The 22385-nt window shown below is 33.4% G+C and overlaps 3 protein-coding genes across 3 annotated transcripts; 2 read left to right on the top strand and 1 right to left on the bottom strand.

The window, feature by feature from the left end:
- Nucleotides 1–2195: 2195 nt before the first annotated feature.
- On the top strand, nt 2196–2654 carry LOC124913059. The gene has a single exon (XM_047453682.1). It carries the CDS (start codon nt 2196–2198, stop codon nt 2652–2654), a length of 459 nt encoding a protein of 152 aa, XP_047309638.1.
- A 478-nt stretch (nt 2655–3132) lies between these two features.
- LOC124913060 lies at nt 3133–6438 on the top strand. The gene is made up of 4 exons (XM_047453683.1): nt 3133–3802; nt 3939–4048; nt 4684–5069; nt 6246–6438. The coding sequence occupies exons 1-4, from the start codon at nt 3133–3135 to the stop codon at nt 6436–6438; spliced, it is 1359 nt and encodes a 452-aa protein (XP_047309639.1).
- A 6688-nt stretch (nt 6439–13126) lies between these two features.
- Nucleotides 13127–14355, bottom strand: LOC124913062 (vesicle transport v-SNARE 13-like). The gene is made up of 2 exons (XM_047453684.1): nt 14188–14355; nt 13127–14011 (listed from the first exon to the last, which is right to left on the bottom strand). Exons 1-2 carry the CDS (start codon nt 14353–14355, stop codon nt 13871–13873), a joined length of 309 nt encoding a protein of 102 aa, XP_047309640.1. The 3' UTR covers nt 13127–13870.
- Nucleotides 14356–22385: the final 8030 nt, after the last annotated feature.

Genomic DNA, 22385 nt, shown 5'->3' on the forward strand with positions numbered 1-22385 from the left:
ATTAAGATATAAATAATTAATATATTATAATAAAGAAATAAGAGATTAAAGAGGAGATAAAAAATTATATATATATATATATATTGTATAATATATATTTAATATTAAAGATGAAAAAAATAAAAAAAAATAAGATTAATAATATAATACTGGTAAATATTAAAAAAATAAGGAGTTCTATAAAAGTGGGGGTTTATACAATTATCTTACCTATAGAGGTCCCTTAATTAGGGAAATCAAATCTGCGACAACTCACTAAATAACAAAATTGTTTTTGTTACCTAAGAATCAAATATGATTTTAACATAATAAATAACCACAATTTCGGTTCATTTTTAGATAGTTAGTCATTTGAGAATGATGTTCCTACTAGGGAGAGCATCTCCAACAACAATCGAAATTTACCACAGAACATGTTAGTTATTATCGTTGTTTTATGCATATTTCTTATTTATTTAAAAAAAAATAATATCAATTAGAAAAAAACTAATATCAATCAATGAAACTAATTGAGTTCTTACACTACTATTTTATATAGATATTTGAAAGTAGAGAAGATATGATAAATTAGCGAAGACAACTGGTTTGCAAAATGGTATTGTGGTAGTGATTAAAAATTCTGCTAATTTAAAAGGCGGCAAGTTGCCAAAGTGTCATTTAATGTGTGAAAGAGGAGGAAAATACAAACCGCCGCGGTATTTTGTTGATGGGCAATCCGTAAAAATGAATATACAGGGACAAAAAAAATGTGAATGCCCATTCGAGCTGCGAGGTATACCAATACCTCTAGAACGTGTGATGTGGCGTTTAAGGGTTGTATGTGATTTCCATAACCATCAATCAGCAGAATCTATGTATGGTCATGAGTACCCGTCTAGGTTAAAACCAATGGAGCGACAGTTTGTGCTCGACATGGCCAATAATACCGCACCTCGTGAAATTCTTAGTATATTGAAACAAAGAGATCCGTCAAACACTACAGGGATCAAAACCATTTACAATGCCATTTTCACAAATAAATTCGCTAAATGGGCCAACCTAAATCAAGTCTAGTATGTCTTCGAACAGTTAATTAAAAAAAATTACCTCCTTGATTACCATACAAATCCAGACACCAATGAAATCACGGATATTCTTTGGGTTCACCCTAAAAGTCTGTTAAGTTTTTGTCACCATAACAGACTTTAATTGTTAGAAAAATTAAAATAGTTAATTTATTTAAGTAAATTAACTATCCAAAGAACTTAATCAATTTCAATTATATGTGCAAGCACATCCTCAACCAGACCGGCCAAACCGAATTTCTAAATTGATCTATCCTCTCGGTTAAACCGAATCGGCTTAATGACATCCGCAAAAACCCGGATCAGTTTAACTTCAGGCCCGACCTAAGTTGCAAACTGATGATGTCCGGCTGGCTCAACGTATTGAAGATCCTATAAAGCCAACGGATCAAAAAGGGTGACGACGAGCAATAAATAAGACTCGATCGAGCAATAAATATTGTGTGTAGTATTGTTGATCAAAAAGTTCTAAGTATTTACATTCATTGTAGAGTGTATTACATCACTGTGTGAGTGCTGTAAAGTGAACGGCGAGCAATAAATAAGACTCGATCGTATTGTGTGTAGTATTGTTGAATATTCCTAGTGAATATCCTTCTCACAGTTTGAGAAGAAGGGTGACGTAGGAGTTTCATCTCCGAATATCTATAAAATTTGTCTTGTGTTCTTCATTATTTCCGGCTACACTATCAACCGAATCGAATCACTAACTATTCCAACCAAACCGAATCATTACTTTACCAACCCAACCGACTTTACGTCATTCCAATCGATTTCCCCATACTACCTTCTTTAACCGAACCGTGTGTGTTGCTTCAGGTTGAAACATACATTTCCGCCCTTAAACTCGGTTCAAGAGTTTGTGACAACATGCGTAGTGTGAAGACCGGTTCTAATCTTTAACCAGATTAGTGTCAATTGGTGTGTGTGTTTGTTGTACACAATTCCTTTTAGCCAAACCCCGGTCCCCTATCAGCGACCCCGATTCTAACAAATGGTATCAGAGCAAGGTTCTTAACACTTAAGCAACCGAAAAAGCTGGAAAACATGACTCACAATGTGAGGCCCCTTATGCTAAACAATGAGGCGTTTGTCGACTAGAAGTTTCAGATGTATCTATATCTAATTACAATGGATGATGAAATGAGCACCATCCTAAAAGAAGGTCCGATAAAGATTGAGAAAGAGAAAGGTGCATGGACGGCTGGAGACAGGAGAAGAAACAAACTAGACAACCATTGCAAGAGACATATTTTTAAATCTCTGGACATCAACACTTTCGTCAAAGTCAGAGATTTCCAGAATGCAAAGAAAGCCTTGGAAACAATTATTCAACTCCATGAGGGAAACGAAAAGACTAAGGAAAATAAGATACTGGTGGCAACTCAGAAGTACGAGAATATCATAATAAAGCCAAGAGAAAACATGAAGGAATTTAGTGATCGGTTCACCAGTGTGGTAAACGAGTTTTATACACTTGGAAAGAGATACGATAACAAGGAAATCATTGTTAAGGCATTGAGATCTTTATCAAGTGCATGGGACATAAAGACCATGGTGATGCGAGAATCAAACAATCTCGCAAATTAAACTGCATGATGTATTTGAGAATCTGAAAGCATACGAGTTTGAGATGAGGTCTCGAATCGAAGACGAATCCTCAACGTCAACCACAACCAAAGCCCTGGTGACATTAGTGGAGCCAACCGTTCCGGCACCAATCAAAATTTCTAAACAGTTTACCGTGGATGCGATGCCCATGCTTGCAAGAAAATTCGAAAGATTCATAAAGAAGAGTCAACCATCAAACAACTACAACTACGATGATAAATATAATGTTAGATGTTATAATTGTAACGCTTTAGGTCATTACAAGTCGGAGTGCTGAAGACCAAAGAGAGACGACCGAATGCCAATTGATCGTAGACCGGCTGACAACAACCAGATAGGTGAATATCAACAATCCAGTGAAGGCAAAGAAATTCAAAAAACATTACTAGCCGATGACGGTGGGAGCTACTAGGCCTATTCCGACACAGAAAACGATGACAACGAGTTTCCTTGTCTCATGGCCAAGGAGGAAGAGGTATTTGACTTTTCTTCTGAAGAATTTACCAATGAAGATTTGGTCACTGCTCTCAATGACATGATCATTGAGTTCAAGAACATATTTTCCCTTATACCAATCCGATTGAACGTCCATACTGATCAACCGAGCAACTTCCAAATCGGTGAATCAAGTGGAACCAAGACCGATGAACTGGTTGAACTATCCTATGAGAACGAGAAGCTCAAGGAAACAGTTCAATCGCTAACCGAAGAAAATGAAAGATCTAAGTACGTCCTGGCTGCTTGGAAGAAATCCAATGAAGCCGTGAACCAGATGTCTACCTACCAAAGACATCCCAAATGCAAGTTTGGCCTTGGATACAAAGGTGGCAAATCGGCTAACCGGACACATTCCAAAGAGTTGAACCTCAACAAGAACAAGATTTCGTTCATAAGCTTCATTAAGAGCAGTTCAACCGATACTGAGGCAGATCATGAAATACCACTAACTAAAGAAATTAAGTATGTAAGTCCAACCGACACGGCTAAATGGCTTCATCTTGAGAGAAGGAAAGTTAATCGGTCGGTAAGAAACGAAACCGACAGACGCTCATATAGAACAAATCAACATTCACCAACACGACGATACAATGAAACACCAATTGGCAGACAGAGAGATGTCAAGCCACGTAATAGTGAAATAATTAACACTAATACTAAGAAAGTCATCCGACTAATTAAAGTTTGGATTTCCAAGGGAATAATCAACCACAGACTCAAGTAAATGTGGGTACCAAATAGGTGTTAATATTTATTTTTTTGCAGATTCAGGAGAACAAGCGGCTAGGGAACTCGGAATGGTATTTAGACAATGGTTGCTCCAGACACATGACCGGAAACAAGGAATGCCTAACATGAAATTTGCAAAAGACAAAGTATGTTCCGCATGTCAAATGGGGAAACAAATAAAGGCAACTTTTAAAAGTAAATGAAATATTCAATCAACCCGATGCTTAGAATTACTTCATATGGATTTATTTGGACCGGTCAGGGTCACAAGGTTATACTATGGTTATTATTGATGACTATTCTCGTTTTACTTGGGTGATTTTTCTGGTTTATAAAAATGAAGCTACTCCAAATTTGATTAAACTACTTAGGAAATTGCAAAATGAGAAATCAATATGAATAAACAAGATTAGAAGTGATAGGAACCGAATTTACAAACAGTACGTTAACTACATTCCTTGATGATTCCGGTATTAGGCACGAGTTGTCTAGTGCTAGAACTCCTCAACAAAACGGACTGGCTGAGAGAAGAAACCGAACTCTCAAGGAAGTCACAAGATCCATGATAGCTGATTCGGGTGTTGCTAAAAACTTTTAGGTTGAAACTATCAACACTTCATGTCATACACAAAACTAATCTATGATCAACAAACGGCTAAATAAAACACCGTTTGAAGTATACTATGACAGAGTTCCTAACATCCGGTATCTTAGGATCTTTGGTTGTAAGTGTTATATTCACATAAACGGTAAACATTATTTGACCGTTTTGTACTCTAAGTCCGATATAGGCATAATGCTGAGATATTCAGTAGTTAGTAAGGCATATAGGGTATACAATACTAGGACATTAAATGTTGAAGAATCTTCGCATGTTGTTTTTGATGAATCGGTTGAAAGCAATACTGCTTCATTCTTCGATCTACATAATTGGTTGGAAAACATGAATATACAACCCGATGATGAAGATGAGGTTCCTGTCTTTAGAAGGTTTGTCTATGATCAAGCTGCTCCACAACAGGAAGGTGACACCTCAGTGTCCACTGAGGAAATCAGTCGGCCTGACTCTGATCAGCCTACCGATCTGTCTAACCTTGATCAGATAACCGGTCACTTGGAAGACATAACCGAACCGAACCGTAAAGAAATAAAGATCATCCTCCTTAGGTAATATTAGGTAACCCCTCATTACCCATCCGAACTAGGCATCAACTTTTGGAAGAATATGAAAACTCGTCTTTTATATCACAAATTGAGCCGAAAAAGGTGGATGAAGCATTGTCAGATCCCGATTGGATCTTAGCAATGCAAAAGGAACTGAACTAGTTTGAGAGGAATAAAGTCTGGCATCTAGTTCCAAGACTGAAACACCAGTCGGTTATAGGAACAAGATGGGTGTTCAGAAATAAACTCAATGAAGACGGTTTAGTTATGAGGAACAAAACCAGATTAGTGGCCCAAGGATATAAACAGGAAGAAGGCATTGATTTTGAAGAATCATTTGCTCATGTGGCTAGACTTGAAGCCATTAGAATTTTTCTTGCGTTTGCGGCTTTCAAAAATTTCAAAGTATTTCAAATGGATGTTAAAAGCGCATTTTTAAACGGTGAACTAAGTGAAGAGGTTTATGTTGAACAACCTCCCGGTTTTAAAAATCCAGAATTGATAAGTCATGTGTATCGGTTGAATAAAGCCCTTTATAATTTGAAACAAGCTTCTAGAGCTTGGTATGATATCTTAACAAAATTATTATTTGATCATGATTTCACAATGGATTCGGTAGATAAGACCTTATTCAAATTTAAGAAAAAGGGACACATATTACTTGTTCAATTTTATGTGGACGACATAATTTTCTTCTCAACCGATCCAAAGTTGTGTAATAAATTTTCAAAAATGATGAGCAATAAGTTTGAAATGAGTATGATGGGAAATTGAGCTTCTTTCTAAGTCTCCAAGTTCGGCAGATCGAAACAGGAACTTTTATCAACCAATCTAAGTATACAACCGAACTATTAAAGAAATTTGGAATGGACACGTGTGCCGAAGCGGCTACTCCAATGAGCTCATCCGTTAAGCTAGATAAAGACGAAGACGATCAAGGAGTAGACATAACGGTTTACTGAAGAATCATCAGTTCACTTCTATATTTGACAGTCAGTCGACCGGACATTCTGTTCGCGGTCGGTGTATGCGGAAGATTCCAAGCAAATCCGAAACAATCTCACTATACCGCTGTGAAAAGAAATTCTAAAATACTTAAAATCACTCAAGATGTAGGACTGTGGTATCCGAAGGATTCCAGTTTCAACCTAATAAGTTACTCTGACGTAGATTATGTAGGTTGCAAGATAGACCGAAAAAGTATCAGCGGTACATGCCAATTATTGGGAGACCGACTTTTTTCCTGGTACAACAAGAAACAAACTTCAGTCGCTACTTCAACCGTAGAGGCAGAATATCTTGCATCCGGAAGCTACTATGCTCAACTCCTCTAGATTCAACAGCAATTGAAGAATTTCAGAGTAATTGCTGAGGAATCTCCGATCTTTGTGACAACACAAGAGCGATAACTATTACATATAATTCGATGTTGCACTCAAGAACAAAATATATCGATATCAGGCATCACTTCATCTGGGAAAATGTGCAGCAGAAACACATCCGGCTGGAATATGTCTCAACCGAACAATAAGTGGCCGACATCTTCACTAAGCCACTACAAGAAGCTAAGTTTTCATTCTTTCGAAATATCTTAGAACTTGCTGACAATAAACAAATTATGCCTTAAAAACCTTTGCATGTTTTCAAAAACATATTTTCTCATGAAAAACCGGGGCATGATCGCAAGGAGAAGCTCATGCTTCTCAAACCATGCTCGTGGAATTTTTGAAAAAAAATCTGATCGAATACTTACTTTCAAAATATACTCATGATATTTAAAAACCGGTCAGAACCTTTCTCTTCATATGCATAAAAATCTATGGAATAAACGGTCAAGTATGCTAAACTGGACAACTGTCTCCGGTTGAGATTGGTAAAATGACTCTACCAAATTATCTGTACATAAATCGAGCGGTTCAAATGACTCGGATAAAACAGATGGTTTATTCCTTAACTTGAATAAATGTCGCTTAAACTCGACATCTCTTCACACCGGAATAATCTATCTCGATAAATCAGTCATGGAAAACCAACCAATAAATTACACCATAATTTCGGTAAGTGCATTTTTCGGTTAACTTGGGACAGCTGGACGTTGTTTGTCATGCATTCTTGATAATTACCTTATGAAAATAAAACAGTCTAACTCTTAAACAAAGTGAAGACACGTGTCTATCACTGAAAGAGAAAGACTAACACTCCACCTAAATATCTTAAAACCATAATGAAAATTTGTCTTCATCATTACACTTTGAAAATAACCATTATATCTAACATGTTAACTCTACCATATCTAATTATAATGATGACATAACTAAACATGCTAACCGACCCCTGGCTATTTAAATAGCACATCAAATTTCATTTCAAACATCACTCTCTACAAAAACTCTTAAGGAAAATGCTTTGCCCTCTTGCTAAGAAAATCCTACTGGCCAATTTCGAATCGGTCTCTCAGTCTGAAGAAATTGAAATTCAATGTCTTTTTCGATCCCTTGAAGACTCCGGCCTAAGAAAATTTCTTGAAAACCGATATGTTATTGACTACTCTGTAGTCAATGAATTCGTTGACACCACAAGGGTGATACACAAGGATATCATCTTTGCTCAAGTCTACAACAAATCTTTCCTCTTCAGTGAAACAGACTTTGCAATAACTTGCGAGCTACCCACTGAAGGTTTCACCGACCTTACCTTCTCTCCGGTGGTCATCAACGAGATGCGCCATTATTTCTCTAGCTCTATGATTCCAGTTAATACTTGTGGACCCAAGAGCCTACTTTCAAATGAATTCCAGATTCTAAGCGAGATTTTGGGTAAGACTGTTCTGGCCAGGGAAAAGACTCAAACATACACTCAACAGATCTTCGAGATGATGGTTGCCATCACTGAAGGAACTCCGGTGAACTGGTCCCAGATTATTTTTGACAATCTGAAGGAAATGATCATCTCTAAAAAGGGACAAATCGGATATGCTCCCCAGCTAAGCGGTTTGTTCGTTGATCTTAAGGCCCATCACGACCCAGGTATCACACTTCATCTGAACCAATTGCTAACGAAGGAAAAGATCCAAGAACAAATCGACCGATGGGACAAAGCCAAAGCCAATAAGACTTTATGATCCATCTATTTTTGAAATCATAACCGGTTAATTTTGTTATTTTATCGGTTATGCACTTTCAATGATCAATACCAAACCGATAATTTTGTTGTACTATCGGTTAGGTATTGCGTTTAATGAAATCCATTTTTCTTTTAAAAATTTCGGTTCAACTTTAAAACATTTAAAACTTAAAATTCAAACCAGGCATCTTCTCAGGGAGAAGCTACGGTTTTTTCACCCATTCAAACCGAAAACTACTCAAAACCGAAAAATTTCAAAATCAAAATATTGGAAAAAGGTATCTTCATTCCTCAAAAGTCGTGACTAGTCAAGATAGACAGGATAGTCTACCTTGTATCTTCTCGTAGATATTCTCTTGAAAAGGTAACATATCATCAAAGAACATTCAATATAAAAATATTGACAACACGTAACGGTCGAATATTTTGAAATATTCTCATTAAATGCTTTGTAACTACTTCCCTATTTAAGGAACCACCTCATCACAAATCAAAATCACAACTCTTTGCCATTTTCTCTAAAACTAGAAACTTGTGTATCTCACAACCCTCAAAGATGAATGCACAACTCCGAAACTCCATAATTATCAACTTTAAATCGGTCCTAGATTCAAGATCAAAAGATGTCCTCTTCTACCCATTAGTTGAATCAGGGTTGAGGAAATTTCTTGAAGGATCGGATTGCATCTTCGAAGAGGAATTTACAGAATTTTTCAACAATGCTGAAGTAAGAGATGATGGAAGCATCACCACCTACATAGACTATGACTTTTATTGGCTCACTGAAGACTCATTCGTAGAGTTCTTCGATCTGTCATCCAAAGGGTACTTTCCATCCCCCATCACATAGACAAATGAGCATTATCTCTACATATTCTCTAGTATTGCCAATCCGGTCGAATGTCACGGCCTCAAAGACAATTTAGCTCCCCATTTTCAAATTTTCCAGGATATCATTCAGCGGTCCATCTTGGGACACATGCCGAACCAACACTACACTCGGCATGTGTTTTAAATCATGATCGCAATAACATAATACACGCCCATCAACTGGGCCTCTCTCATCTTCGATAACCTAAAGGCGCTCATTACAGCCCGTAGAGGAAGGATCGACTTTGCTCCTCAGATCAGCCGATACATTTGCTCCATAATTCCTAATCTTGGACCAGGAATCCTTGTGAGCCCGACCAACATTCTAACCGATGACTCGCTGGAAAGCTGGATTCAGAGAATTGAATCAAGGACCGGTGCAAACGTGGAAGAATGGATTGAGAGAATGGACAACTAAGCCTTTATCCATGTATTTGTATTCTATGAACAATTTGGTCTTTTGGCTGTACGACCGATTGCTCTATCCATAAGATGCATGTTTTAATTTAAATCACCTATTTTAAATTCAGTTGACCTTGAAATACTCCGGCTAAACCACTACGTGCAACTTCAAAATTTTGGTTAACTCTAAAATTCGGTCAACATTCCAAAGTTTTGGTTAAACCCAAAATTTTGGCTAACTTCAAAAATCGGTGCAACTAAAATCCAGCTCACTTCAATTTTAGACTAACAGCCAAAATGTTAAACCGCCCATGGTTTTCCGTCCTCGTTTTAGCGCTCATATTTACCGCCCACAATTTACCGCAGTAACTTTTGGAAGGAAATTTTGGCGTCATTTTCTAGAAAAAAGTGACGGTTCGGTCACGTAACCTTTACAAACAGTTTCCTATATAAAGAGATTATGACTCATTATTTATTTATGCCTACTCTCCCTCCCTTAACATGTTCTTGCTGTCCTTGATCTCGAATCCTCTCAATCATTCTTAAATCCTTTTATTAATCAAAATGGGACGTGATAGTGCACTATTCGTTCACATCTTGTAGGTCGACTTCAAGGAGATTCACGAGAAAGGAACTGTCGAATTCAAAAATATGATAGATGCTTTGAAGGATTCTAGGCTGGAAACCTTCTTGAACGGACCATTCATCCTCTATCAAGAAGAAGTTACAGAGTTTTTCGAACACACCAGTCTAAAGAAGAGGGTGATCTCTTCGACGGTGTGCGGTAAGACCTTCTATCTCTTGGAAGAAATATTTGTTGAAGCCCTTAATCTGCCTTCGGAGGGGTGCGATTTTCTGACTAACCTACCGGAAGCCGAAGCGGTGGAGGTTCAGAAGGTGATATCAAACTCGGACGACCTAGTGGAATACACCGGAAAGAAGAGGAAGCTAAAGTTCGAATTCCGGTGGCTCCTTGATGTTATTTCCAAGTTCCTTCAAGGGAAATGAGGTAATTTCGATAACCTGACTCGGCACAAGTTTGAAATGATGGCCAATATCATTCGAGGTGATAAGATTGACTGGGCCGGCGTGCTTTTTGAAAATCTGTGCGCAATGGTAGTCGGGACTAAAAACCGATCTCTGGGGTATGCCATGCAAATTGGCAAGATCTTGCAGCATCTTCAGATCTCAACCGGATCTTGCAGCATCTTCAGATCTCAACCGGACCAGCGCCGCCCCGACTTCCCAAGCGCAGCAACTTCCAACGAAGTTGTCCCGACCAGGTTAGTTTTTGTGTTTCCTTTGTTTTCGTCTTCTTCAACATGCATGAAATGGTTTTAGTGTTTAGGGTTGTTTTGTGTAAATGTTGAATGGTTTGGTTTGAATGTTGGATATGACCGGCTCAGATTGCATTTTGCGCTCTCACGCTCTCACGCCCGACGCTGACGCCCGACGCCGACTCCCCACGCCCCACACCCGGTTATGTCTTTCTAAGTTACTGTTTTGATTTAGCTTTCTGAATTCTGATTCAACATGGTAACTAAATTGTTTGTTGTTGTTTTAGATGCGTTATTATTGGACATGGAGGGAAAGAATACTCATATCTTGGATATTGAATGAATGTTTGGGCAACATCTTTTTTTATTGACATGAATATTGAATGAATGAATGTTTGTATAAATGGAAATAGGTGTTATGGGGCGGGTTGTTGTCCATCAGACAGGGTGACATGGTGTAGAGAACTGATTGACGAAGAAGCAGATCAGTTTGTTGTTATGCTGTATTTCATCGACTTAAATCCTGATGTGCCTTGGCTAGCCTAGAGAATGGCCCTAAAGATACCATATTCTGCTTACTGGTCCTGAAACAAGAACAACTTGTACACCATCATCTCTCCCATCCTCGCATTTCCTTTAAATATGTAGTTTGTTTATTAGCAAACTCTTTTGTTAGTCATGGATGTTATTGTAAAATGAAGGTTCCACAACTCTTTTTAATTATGTATGCTTGACCTTTTTATTGTTTGTTTGAACTCAAATCATCTCCTTCATCCTTTCTTATCAATCATACTCTTTGTTTCTATTAATATATATCCTTGGAAAAAAGCTCACTTAGACGTATGTACTTATACAATTAATTCACTTAGACGTATGTACTAATAAAAAATCATTTAAACGTATGTACTATTAAAAATTGGCTCATTTAGCCTCTTTTAATAACCATGGTTAACTTTTATTTTTAAATTTACATATTTATTAATTAAATATTAATATATTTTCTCTCTCCTTCTTTTTCATTAATTAAACTAGATAATTTATTTTATTCTTAAATTTTTTATTATTTTAATATTAAATTTTCTTTTATATTTCATCTTTGTTTTATTAGTTTTTATTTCTTATATTTTTTAAATTCTCATTTTTAAAAAAAATTTAACAACTTTTTTATGAATTTTATGTTTTACTGTAATATTTTTTTGAAGGGTTATTTTTATTTAATTTAATATAATAAAAATGAAAAAGAATTTTTTCTTATTTAGTTTAATATAAATAAAAATGAAATTAATAATTTTTTATTTTATTTTTATTCACGACTTATATTAGTAGTAAAAGAATTGTTTTGTCTAATATTTAATTATTACTCTTTTGGTGTTTGATGAATGATTTTTTATTATTATTCAATTCTTATTTATTAATTTATTTATTTTTGTGTTAAATGATTTTTATTTTTGAAAGAATTTTCATTGTTATATTCAATTATTGGAATCAAACAATTTTAAAATAATTAATAATTAATGTGAATATATAAAAATATATATATAAAAAAGAAGAAATATAGAGTTAAAATAATTAATAATGAATACTCATCATATATATATATAAAAATTAAAATAATCAATCATAAATACTCATATAAAAATAATAAAAAATTATAAAAAAAAATAAAAATAAAGGGTTCATTTATTAGTAATAAATGAAATAATAAATGAAAAGGAAAGAAAGAAAAAATATATTAATAGTTAATTAATAAATATATAAATTTAAAAATAAAAGTTAACCATGGTTAATAAAAGAGGCTAAATGAGCCAATTTTTGATAGTACATACGTTTAAATGACCTTTTATTAGTACATACGTTTAAGTGAGCTAGTTGTACAAGTACATACGTCTAAGTGAGTTTTTTTTCTATATCCTTTGCTATTATAGTTTCCTTTGAATGTTTTATTAAAGTTTACATGGTGGTGTTACATTTCTTGATCATCATAATATTTTCAAAGTTTACAGGGTGTTGTTGCATTTCTTGATCATCATCATATTATAATTGCCTCAACTAAAAACTATATTTAAAAAATAAAAAATTGGAGATGCGGGAATGAAACCACGTGCCTCTCACACTCTACTATCCCCATCTTGGTATGAGTAAGAATATATACCTATGAAACCAACACTCATTCTGAAAATAAAACACCTGCATCCAAAACATGATAGCTTCAACCAATTTTTTTATTTTATTTTAATTTAATATTAATTTAGATGAAATAATTTACTAAAATATAACTTAATTATATATATATATATATTAACAAATTCAATAACGTTTTCCAATCAAATTCCAACTCTGAATATTTCTAAACAGGTCAGAAATGTAACTAACAACATCTATCAATGAAATAACGAGAACACATATTTTATTACACAATTTTCTCATAAAAGTGTCTAATTCACAGCACACATTATGTTCATAACTCTTGTTTCAATTGATAATGATGAATTTCAACAAGTAACAATCACACTTGCAAGAATGAACTCAATAAGAGATGATGAGGTCAATGAACTACACACATAACATGTTTTCTTTCACACCCAAATCGACAATAAGTTTATCTACTTCTTAAGTTTGAAGTACAAGATCAAGATAATAGCAAGCACCAGGACCGCAATAATGGAGCCAATAATTCACTTGTTCCTGCTCATCCTCCTTGACATGTTTGTCAATATTTTCTTGCTTCTGCCAATGTTGTCATCAACGCCATGAAGTTGTAACCAACCAACCAGCCGACCATTAAAAAAGTACATCAGATCATCCATTTGGAAACACTCATTGTTTTTGTTTCTGTATCAGGATCCATCATATACGGAAACTAAATTTTGTCAAAGACATTAAAAAAATAATTTTGTATCCAAATGGGAAATTAACTAGGTTCAGGCTAGACTCATATTCTCATCTCTCTGCATAGAGCAATGAACATATAAAATACTGAAACAATAAAGTAGGCAGATTATGAGCAGACTATGAAATTTGTTTGTTGTTTTGATGATTACAAGTTGCATACTAGCTGATCAAATGCAGAATTAACGAACAATAATATTTCAGTTTCTATACCGTGTCATGGGCATGCAATAGAGACCGTCTCTACTGATCAAGATCTTGAAGAATAGAAACACCAAGCTCCTCCGTCTCCAGCACAGTTTTTCTACTTTCCCTGATCCTGTCACTGGACTTGGTTACCCTCTCCGTCGACATTAAAAGTCTTGTCCTTTGATCAGCTGAAACCTATAATTAAAAAATCAAATTTGACATGAAAAATATAATATTAAGCCCAATTTCACAGCATTTGAAGACTCAATCACCATGTCTCAATTAATAAGATGTGAAATTTCATGGTTTATTTGCTACAATTCTCCACAATTTTTTTACTTCACACACTGACTATAGAAAAGGGTACGTACAGTCAAAGCATCAGCCATCCCTGATTCCAGCAACTCATCTCTCGCAGCTTGGTTCAGGTTAGTTGATGTAATCCTTTTGACTTCACTCTTCAAATTATTCAAATCAGACTTGTATTCCCTCAATTTTGTAAGGAGCATAGCTTTTAGTGTGTTTGACAATTGGGGCATATTCTAAGTATGTTGATCAATGTGACCTGCATTAGTCATAGATGAGAGTAGGAGAATAATATATGAGACGGTATTAAAACATAAATTGACAAAATTCAATTTAAATCAAACACCTGACCTTCAGATCTTCAGTCTGACGCTCTCCCAACTAAGCTATCCCCGCTTATTTATAAGTTTATTAAATTAGTTTTACATATTGCGTGGTACGCAATTGAATTGCAATTAAATCCACACCCCACGCCCCACCCACGCCCAAGCCCACACTTCACGCTTCACGCCCCACCCACACCCAGGCCCACGCTCCACGCCCAAGCCCACGCTCAAGCCCACGCCCAAGCCCATGCTCAAGCCCATGCCCAAACCCATGCTCAAGCCCACGCCCAAGCCCACGCCCCACGCACAGCCCCCACGCCAACCCCACGCCCCATCCATGCCCAAGCCCACGCTCAACGCACTACCCCACGCCCCACGCACAACCCCCACGCCCCATTCAGATTAAACTACATTTCTCGGATAAAAACATTTCAAAGGGCAAAAAAAAATAGAACTAACTAAGCATTTCAACCCTAAACCCTAACTAAAGCATAAATCCTAAACTAAAACCCTAAAACCATAAAACTTCGTACTCAACATGCAAAAAACGGAAAAAACATCGGGGAGTAGAACTAACTAAGCATTACTAACCTCAGTAATGTTGGGCGAACGTCGGGCTCAGCGTCTCCGGGGCTTGGCGATCGTCGGAAGTCGGCCTGGCCAAGAAGCGTTTGGCGATCAACGGCTAGGCGGGCTCGCGGTATGCGTCCGGCGATCGTGGGGTATGTTGGGCGATCGTCGGCTGGGGCTGGAACCTTCGTGGGTGGGGGCGTGAGAGTCGTAGGGGGGAGAGTAACCGGCGGGGAGGTGTGATGGGATTTCCCGGTGTGATAGCAAGCGACGGGGAAGGGAAGAGGGGAAATAACGGGAAGAAAAGGAAGGAAGAAAAGAAGAAAAAAAAAATAATAAAATAAAATAAAAAGGAAAAAGGTTAGTAAGGGTAAAAAGAGAAAAATTTTAAAAAAAAGGTTAAAAATAAAAATGGAAATTTGTAAGGTTAAATATGAAAATGACCTCTCTTTTGAGGGTCATTTGATCAAATTTTCCATTTGAAGAATGATTTATATATGAATAAACATTTTAATCTCTTGTATATAAATTATGTTTTATTCAATAAAATATTTATAATATAGTTATCTTATTCATTGAAGGATAAGTATAACAAAATAATTTTATAAAATAATTGTGTGACAATTTATTGATTAGAAAATCATTTATTTAAATCATATAAATGTGTGTGATTTAAAAAAGGTGTTAGGATCGATGTCAACTATAGAGAGGGAGTTCTGAATATAGTTGGTAACTTAACACTTTCAATTCAATTTTATTCCTATTAGAGATTAAGAATTTATTTCTATTCTTCACAAATCTTCGCAAGCTCTTGACCAGAGTCAAGTGCGGAAATTCTTGCTCGATTTGAAGCGGCAGATAAACGATTGAACGATGCGGAAAATAAATAACACACGAAATTTTATGGATGTTCGGAGATAAAACTCCTACATCACCCCTTCTTCTGTTTCCAGAAGGATTTTTACTATAAGGCTTTGATTTGTATAGACACTACACAAACTCAGTCAGAATCACAGGACTTAATAATTGCCTGTATCTAAACCTCTAGTTAACATTCTGTTAAATAGAAAAACCCTGTTCAACTTACAATACTGAAATTTCACACATAAAGGACAATATATGAATTACATAATAGATTTAGTGCTCACAGCACTTAACAGTTCGTAATTCGTAATGCGGAAGAGTCAAGAGAGCAGAGATCTGGAGTAGAGTTCTAGAAAGATTCGTCGTTGTACTCTAATTGTTATTTATACTAAAGCCTCAGCAACGGTCGAATCTTCTTTGTGAATACGTGTTAGCTATCCGTTGGACGTATGCTAGGTGTACAGGATCGTACATGAGAATATAATCGTTAGATCGTAGCATATCGGATTGTACTACAGAATATTTGCTGGAACGTGGTGTACGGGACAGTACAAGACATGGGCTGGCGGAATATTTGAGTACATACAGAGTCGACCCCGAGTTTTGGGTTGTCCCAACCCCGGTAGAAAAAAAGTCTATATATTTTTGTTGTCCTAGGTCTAGTTTAAAAAATGAAAAAATTGCTTTTTGTGAGATTTGAACCCATAAGTATATAAAAATTCTAAGTTTTTATCCTAACCACTAAGTTACATCATTTTTATGTTTAAAATTACAATAAATTTAACTAAATACCTTAATAATTTTAACAAGTGGACTGCCTTAGGGAGTGGGCTTCCCTAGCCTAAGGGCTTACCGGGCTTACCATATGGTCGACCCTTAGTACGTCGCACTTGAGCGGTTAGAGCGTGATAAGATGTCTTGGAAAACAACTGATATCGGGCACTACTATTGAGCTGAGCAGATAAGCGGACGCTTCTTTAGACGGTTGTTGAAGCAAGGCATCTGCTCACACTTCTTCAGACTATACGTTTGATGAAGTTAGACGTCTGCTTGTGCACTTCTTCAGACTACACGTCTGATGAAGTTAGATGTCTGCTTGCGCACTTCTTCAGACTACACGTCTGATGAAGTTAGACGTCTGCTCGTGCGCATCTTCAGACTAACCCGTCTGATGAAGTTAGACGTCTGCTCACGCACTTCTTCAGACTAACCCGTCTGATGAAGTTAGATGACGTCTGCTCGCGCACTTCCTTAGACTAACATGTCTGTAGAAGTTAGACGACGTCTGCTCGTGCACTTTCTTTAGACTAACACGTTTGTAGAAGTTAGACGATGTCTCCTCGCGTACTTCTTTAGATTTCACGTATGATGAAATTAGACGTCTGCTTGCACACTTCTTCAGACTTCACGTCTGATGAAGTTAAACGTTTTCTTGCGCACTTCTTCAGACGTGACGTCTAATTAAGTTAAACATCTGATCGCGCTTTCTCAGACAACACGTCTGATAGAAGGAAGACGTCTTCAGACGTACCTATGCAAAGACAATTTACACAACTTAGTTTTGTTCAGACCACATCATTAAAATTATGTCGTATTGAATTAAACTTATTCACCTAAGTTTATTTAGACGTTTTTCCTTAGTTAATTATTTCTCTTTTAATTAATTTTCCTTTTTCTTTATTTAGCTTAATATAACAAAAGGTATCAACACGAATGTGGGAGGAAATATTTTTATTGATAATAATACAAAAATTATTGTGTATATTATGATAAATAAAAGTATTGTTAGATAAATATGTTCTCTACAAAAGATAAAGTTGCGCAACTTTATAAAAAAAATAACAAGAAAATGTCTTGTTTATATTTGCTGAGTTGGTGCTCAAATAGATATTTAAAATTTGAGGATTTTGAAATCAAGAAACGTGTTATTTCCTTGACATTACTTTCATAAAAATTTGAAGAACTAATATCTTCAAAATGATTTTATGAAATGGATGAAAAATAAATTTTATAAAGTGTTTGTATGACTTATAACAATTTTTTTTAATAATGATATGAAATTTTGATCATACTTTGATTAAAAGTGATTGTGACAATTATATATATAATTAAGACAATGAAAATTATTTCATTACGTGTCTTTTATATGATATTTTTATTGGTAAAAAGTACGTTGAAAATGATTAAATTAATTAAGGATGTGAATTGCACTACACGAAATATCATGTTATTATTAAATGATATATTAATTATTCAATGAAAGACTTTACGTCTAAAAGTGAATATGTTTACACTTAAAAGTGCAATCTACGCATGAAAATCTTCTAAGAAAATTATGATGGATAGATTAAACGTTATAATATATAATTTTGACTTATGTCGAAAAATAAAATATTTTTATGAAAAATATGTAATTGTTTACATAAAGGTAGAATAGTTCAAAGACATTTTGTCTACTTGATAGCCAAGTAAGAAATATTTTCAAAAAATATGTCAAAATGATAAGCATGTACGAATGACTATGCTTCTTATTAGAAGATATTCTAGAAAAGTCTAATTACTGTGATAATAATTTGAAATTTGATAAATTTAAAGTCTGTCAAGTCTAGACATAAAAGTTTTAGACATAATGTCATTAGATTATACTCTCTAATAGTTATCACATTTGACTATGTTAGTCAAAGATAACATTGTGGATCCACTAATCAAATTATTGAATGGAGAGTTAGTCTAAAGTCTTTGAAACATTAGCCTACTATAAGTTAGTATGCAGACTGGAGATTCCAAGAACTAGGTTCAATGAGATAACCTAATTGTACTGACTTGGAAAGTTATTGTTGAAGATTAATCCTATAACGAAACAATATATATTTTGACGAGGATAAGCATATCACTTTTAATGATTCTTTGTGAGCAAAAAGATCACCTATGTGAGGGAGAAGTGGGTCGTTTCGAATGAATTGCATGGCTCAATTCTAGACCCTCTTACAGAACCAGGCGCGTATTACATGGCCAAAACGGACACAACCATGATAGCTTGACATGTATTAGGGAGAATTCTATGTGAAAGTGTGTAATCGTATACACAAATAGCGGAATAGTTTAAGGACATTGAGTTTATTAATCGGCTAGTAAATTTATATACCTTCATAAGGGAAAGTTCAAAGGGTTACATCTACATATCCTATGTAGAATTCAATTGTTGAGCCTTTCACCGGGTTAATATTAAAATTTCCATTAATGTGGGAGATTGTTGGAATTAGACTAATTCCATTAATTAATTGGAAATAATATTTGGACAAATAGAATTTACACCAAATTCAAATGGAACCATATACCTGAAACAACAATTATATCCTAATTTATACAAAAACAACAAAAAAGAGAAACAAATCAAGTTCATAGAACCATATACCTGCAATTGGAACCAATGGCAGCAAGACCATCAGTTGTGAGCTAACTAAAATCAAGGCCTTCAAATTTACAAAAGCTTTAGAAAGTAGTTCAAAACTCTCATCAGTCCAATTTGCAAAAAATGGGATAAGTCCAGTTAGTCCAGTTCAAAGCTTAAAATTACATTTTGCGCAGGCACAAGTTGCATTTGTGTAGGTGCAAGATGTACTATGCATCCTAATTGATTAATAAGAACTGTTTTTAGTTATAACCAATCAATATAAAACTTACCATCGACGTTTGTTAAAGATCTATCTTAATGGAGTCGGGGGCTACGTTTGTTAAAGATCTATCTTAATGGAGTCGGGGGCTACAGTTCGGTGTAGATAGCAAAGATCCTCGTTGCCTCTAGTGAGAAGAAGAGAGTAGAAGAGAAAAGAGAGAAAGAAAATTTATTAAAGGGGTAATTTGGTCTTTTTCTAGTAGAAAAGGTCAATTTTATAAAAAATTAATTTTCCTTATTATTTTTAAAAATAACCCTGTTATGAGGGTTATTTAGTCAAATTTCCCTCTAACAAACATGTGTATAAATTCAAATAAGAATATGGTTACTTTCAAATTAATTATATATATTTTATTAATTTTATTAATTAAAATATTAATTATAAAATATAGTAATAAATTTTATAGTCTCTATTTTTTTTAATAAATAAAAACTTTTTAAAAAGTTATATTTTAAATATCATATATTTATTGTTAGAATTACTAAAAATAAGAGATATGTAATATGAAGTGAGTTTCAAATAAATAAACGGATTATGAAATAATATTAAGATTCATCAACTAAAAAATTTATATTTAAGGAGATGAGATTTTCTTAAAAAATTATTAGTCTCCATATATATTAAATTAATTTTAAAATATTTTTTTTATTTTTGTTAAAATATATATTTTTATCTTCTCTCCATATTTATTATATGCGTCATTATTTTAACTATTTTTTTTTTATTTTAATATAATTATATATTAGATTTTAAAAATATTTTTACCTTAATCTTTAATTAAAATTTATAAATAATTTTATATCTTAAATAATTAATTAATTTTCTTTTATTAATTATATTTTATTTATTATTTCATTATTTTAACTTTTTTTGATTAATTTAATATAATTATATATTAGATTTTAAAAATATTTTTACTTTAATATTTAATTCTAATTTTCAAATAATTTATTAAAACTTATTTTATACCTTTTTTTCATATTTATTATTTGTACAATTAATAAAAAAAAATCATTATATATTTGATCTATTATTCAATAACAATGATTAAATATTTATGCATACAAAAAATTTAAACTAAATTAAACAATCACAAGATTAAAGTGCTCTTATTTCATATTTGAAACTAAAGTTTGAGTCTCAATTGAGATGGATTTATAAATATTGAAATTAAAGTGATGGTGCATGTGCGTGTGAATTGCAAATTTGAGGAATGAGAGAATCAATTTAAAATATATTAAATTAAAATAAATCAATTTAATATAGTTACTACATAAACGTTACACAAAACAAAAAAATATATTTATTATAAATTAAAATATTTATTTTAAAATCTAATATTTATAAAAACTAGTCAATGTTAAAAATTAAAACTAGTTAAAAAAATTAGAGTTAACAAGAATAAATATAAGGATATAGTCTTCAAGTTAGACTAAAGTGAAAGCGGTATAGTGAAATTCAGAATTGTCTTTACTCATATTTATATCTGCAAATTTGTTTTATAAATTGATAATACAATTCAGGTAAGATAATAATATTAATAATAAATATTAGTTAATTTAGACTTAATTAATAAAATTAGCTTTTTTTTTATTTTTTTAATTTTCTTAAACAATTCAAGTTCATCATCATTTATAAGATATTTTCATCAGTTCAATTTTTTTCTTTTAGTCAATTATTTGTTCAAACTAATGTTTCCACCATTTATGTCTCAAACTACTTCTAAAAGTATCTACTATCTTTTTACTCAAACTGAAAACAGACTAACTAACAACCGTTAATGATGAGATTGCAAAATATCTTTAAAATACCAAATTTCACTTCCTTTCCACCATTCAAAGAGATTGAAAGTTTGGTTGAATCTTTTTTCAATCTAATTAGTAAGATAGAGATTTCATATACTAAAATAATATTTTAGTATAATTATATTTTGATATTATTTAAAAATTATATTTTTATAATTAAATTAATATCATATATATTTAATTATTTCTTTATGAGTATTATATATATATATATATATATATATATATATATATATTATAATTTATAAATACTATTTCGTTATTTCGGTATATCTCGATATACCAAAATTTAAAAAATTTAATACCTTTATCGTACCACTAATTTCAGTATTGGTACCATACCTTACATTTTTTCGGTATACCTTAAAATCGATATTTTTGATATATTGCGGTACGATATTTTCGATATACTATAATATCGGTAATTTTCTACCCTATTCAATTGGACGTTTTCAAACAGGGCAACTCGTGTTGTTTCAATATTTTTGATATTATTATGTATTATTTTTAAATTAATATATGTAACTCTTTATTTGAATTAATGAGAATTTTATATATTTTGTTTTTTTTAGTTTGATTTATTTAATATATTTTTTATTATAGAAACGGACGTGAATATATATAAATAAAATATAAGGAATCAAATTCTTTTTTAATATTTTGGATTAGAGGTTTAGGTGAAAGAAATATGATAATCTAAATTAAGAAGAAGAGAAAAAACAATTGAAAACTCACCAACGAGATGATTCTAAACACTATGAGATCACCATTACAAATAATTTTGTGATGATCTGAATGAGTTTAAGAAAATTTGTCTCTTTCTTAATGCTTATTACACTTTTATTATAATTTAACTTTTTTCTACTAATTTCAAACAATCTAATTTCAAAATGCAAATATGCTTATATGCTCTTAAGAAACTCAAAAGTAACTATTTGGCCTATTTAATTGAAATAATTGTTCAAATTTGAATTGTTTAAGTGTTTTTGTTCTGTTAACATATATGTTCGTGACAATATTT

Source organism: Impatiens glandulifera, chromosome 8, assembly GCF_907164915.1.
Source record: "Impatiens glandulifera chromosome 8, dImpGla2.1, whole genome shotgun sequence".
In the NCBI taxonomy this organism is placed as follows: Eukaryota; Viridiplantae; Streptophyta; class Magnoliopsida; order Ericales; family Balsaminaceae; genus Impatiens; species Impatiens glandulifera.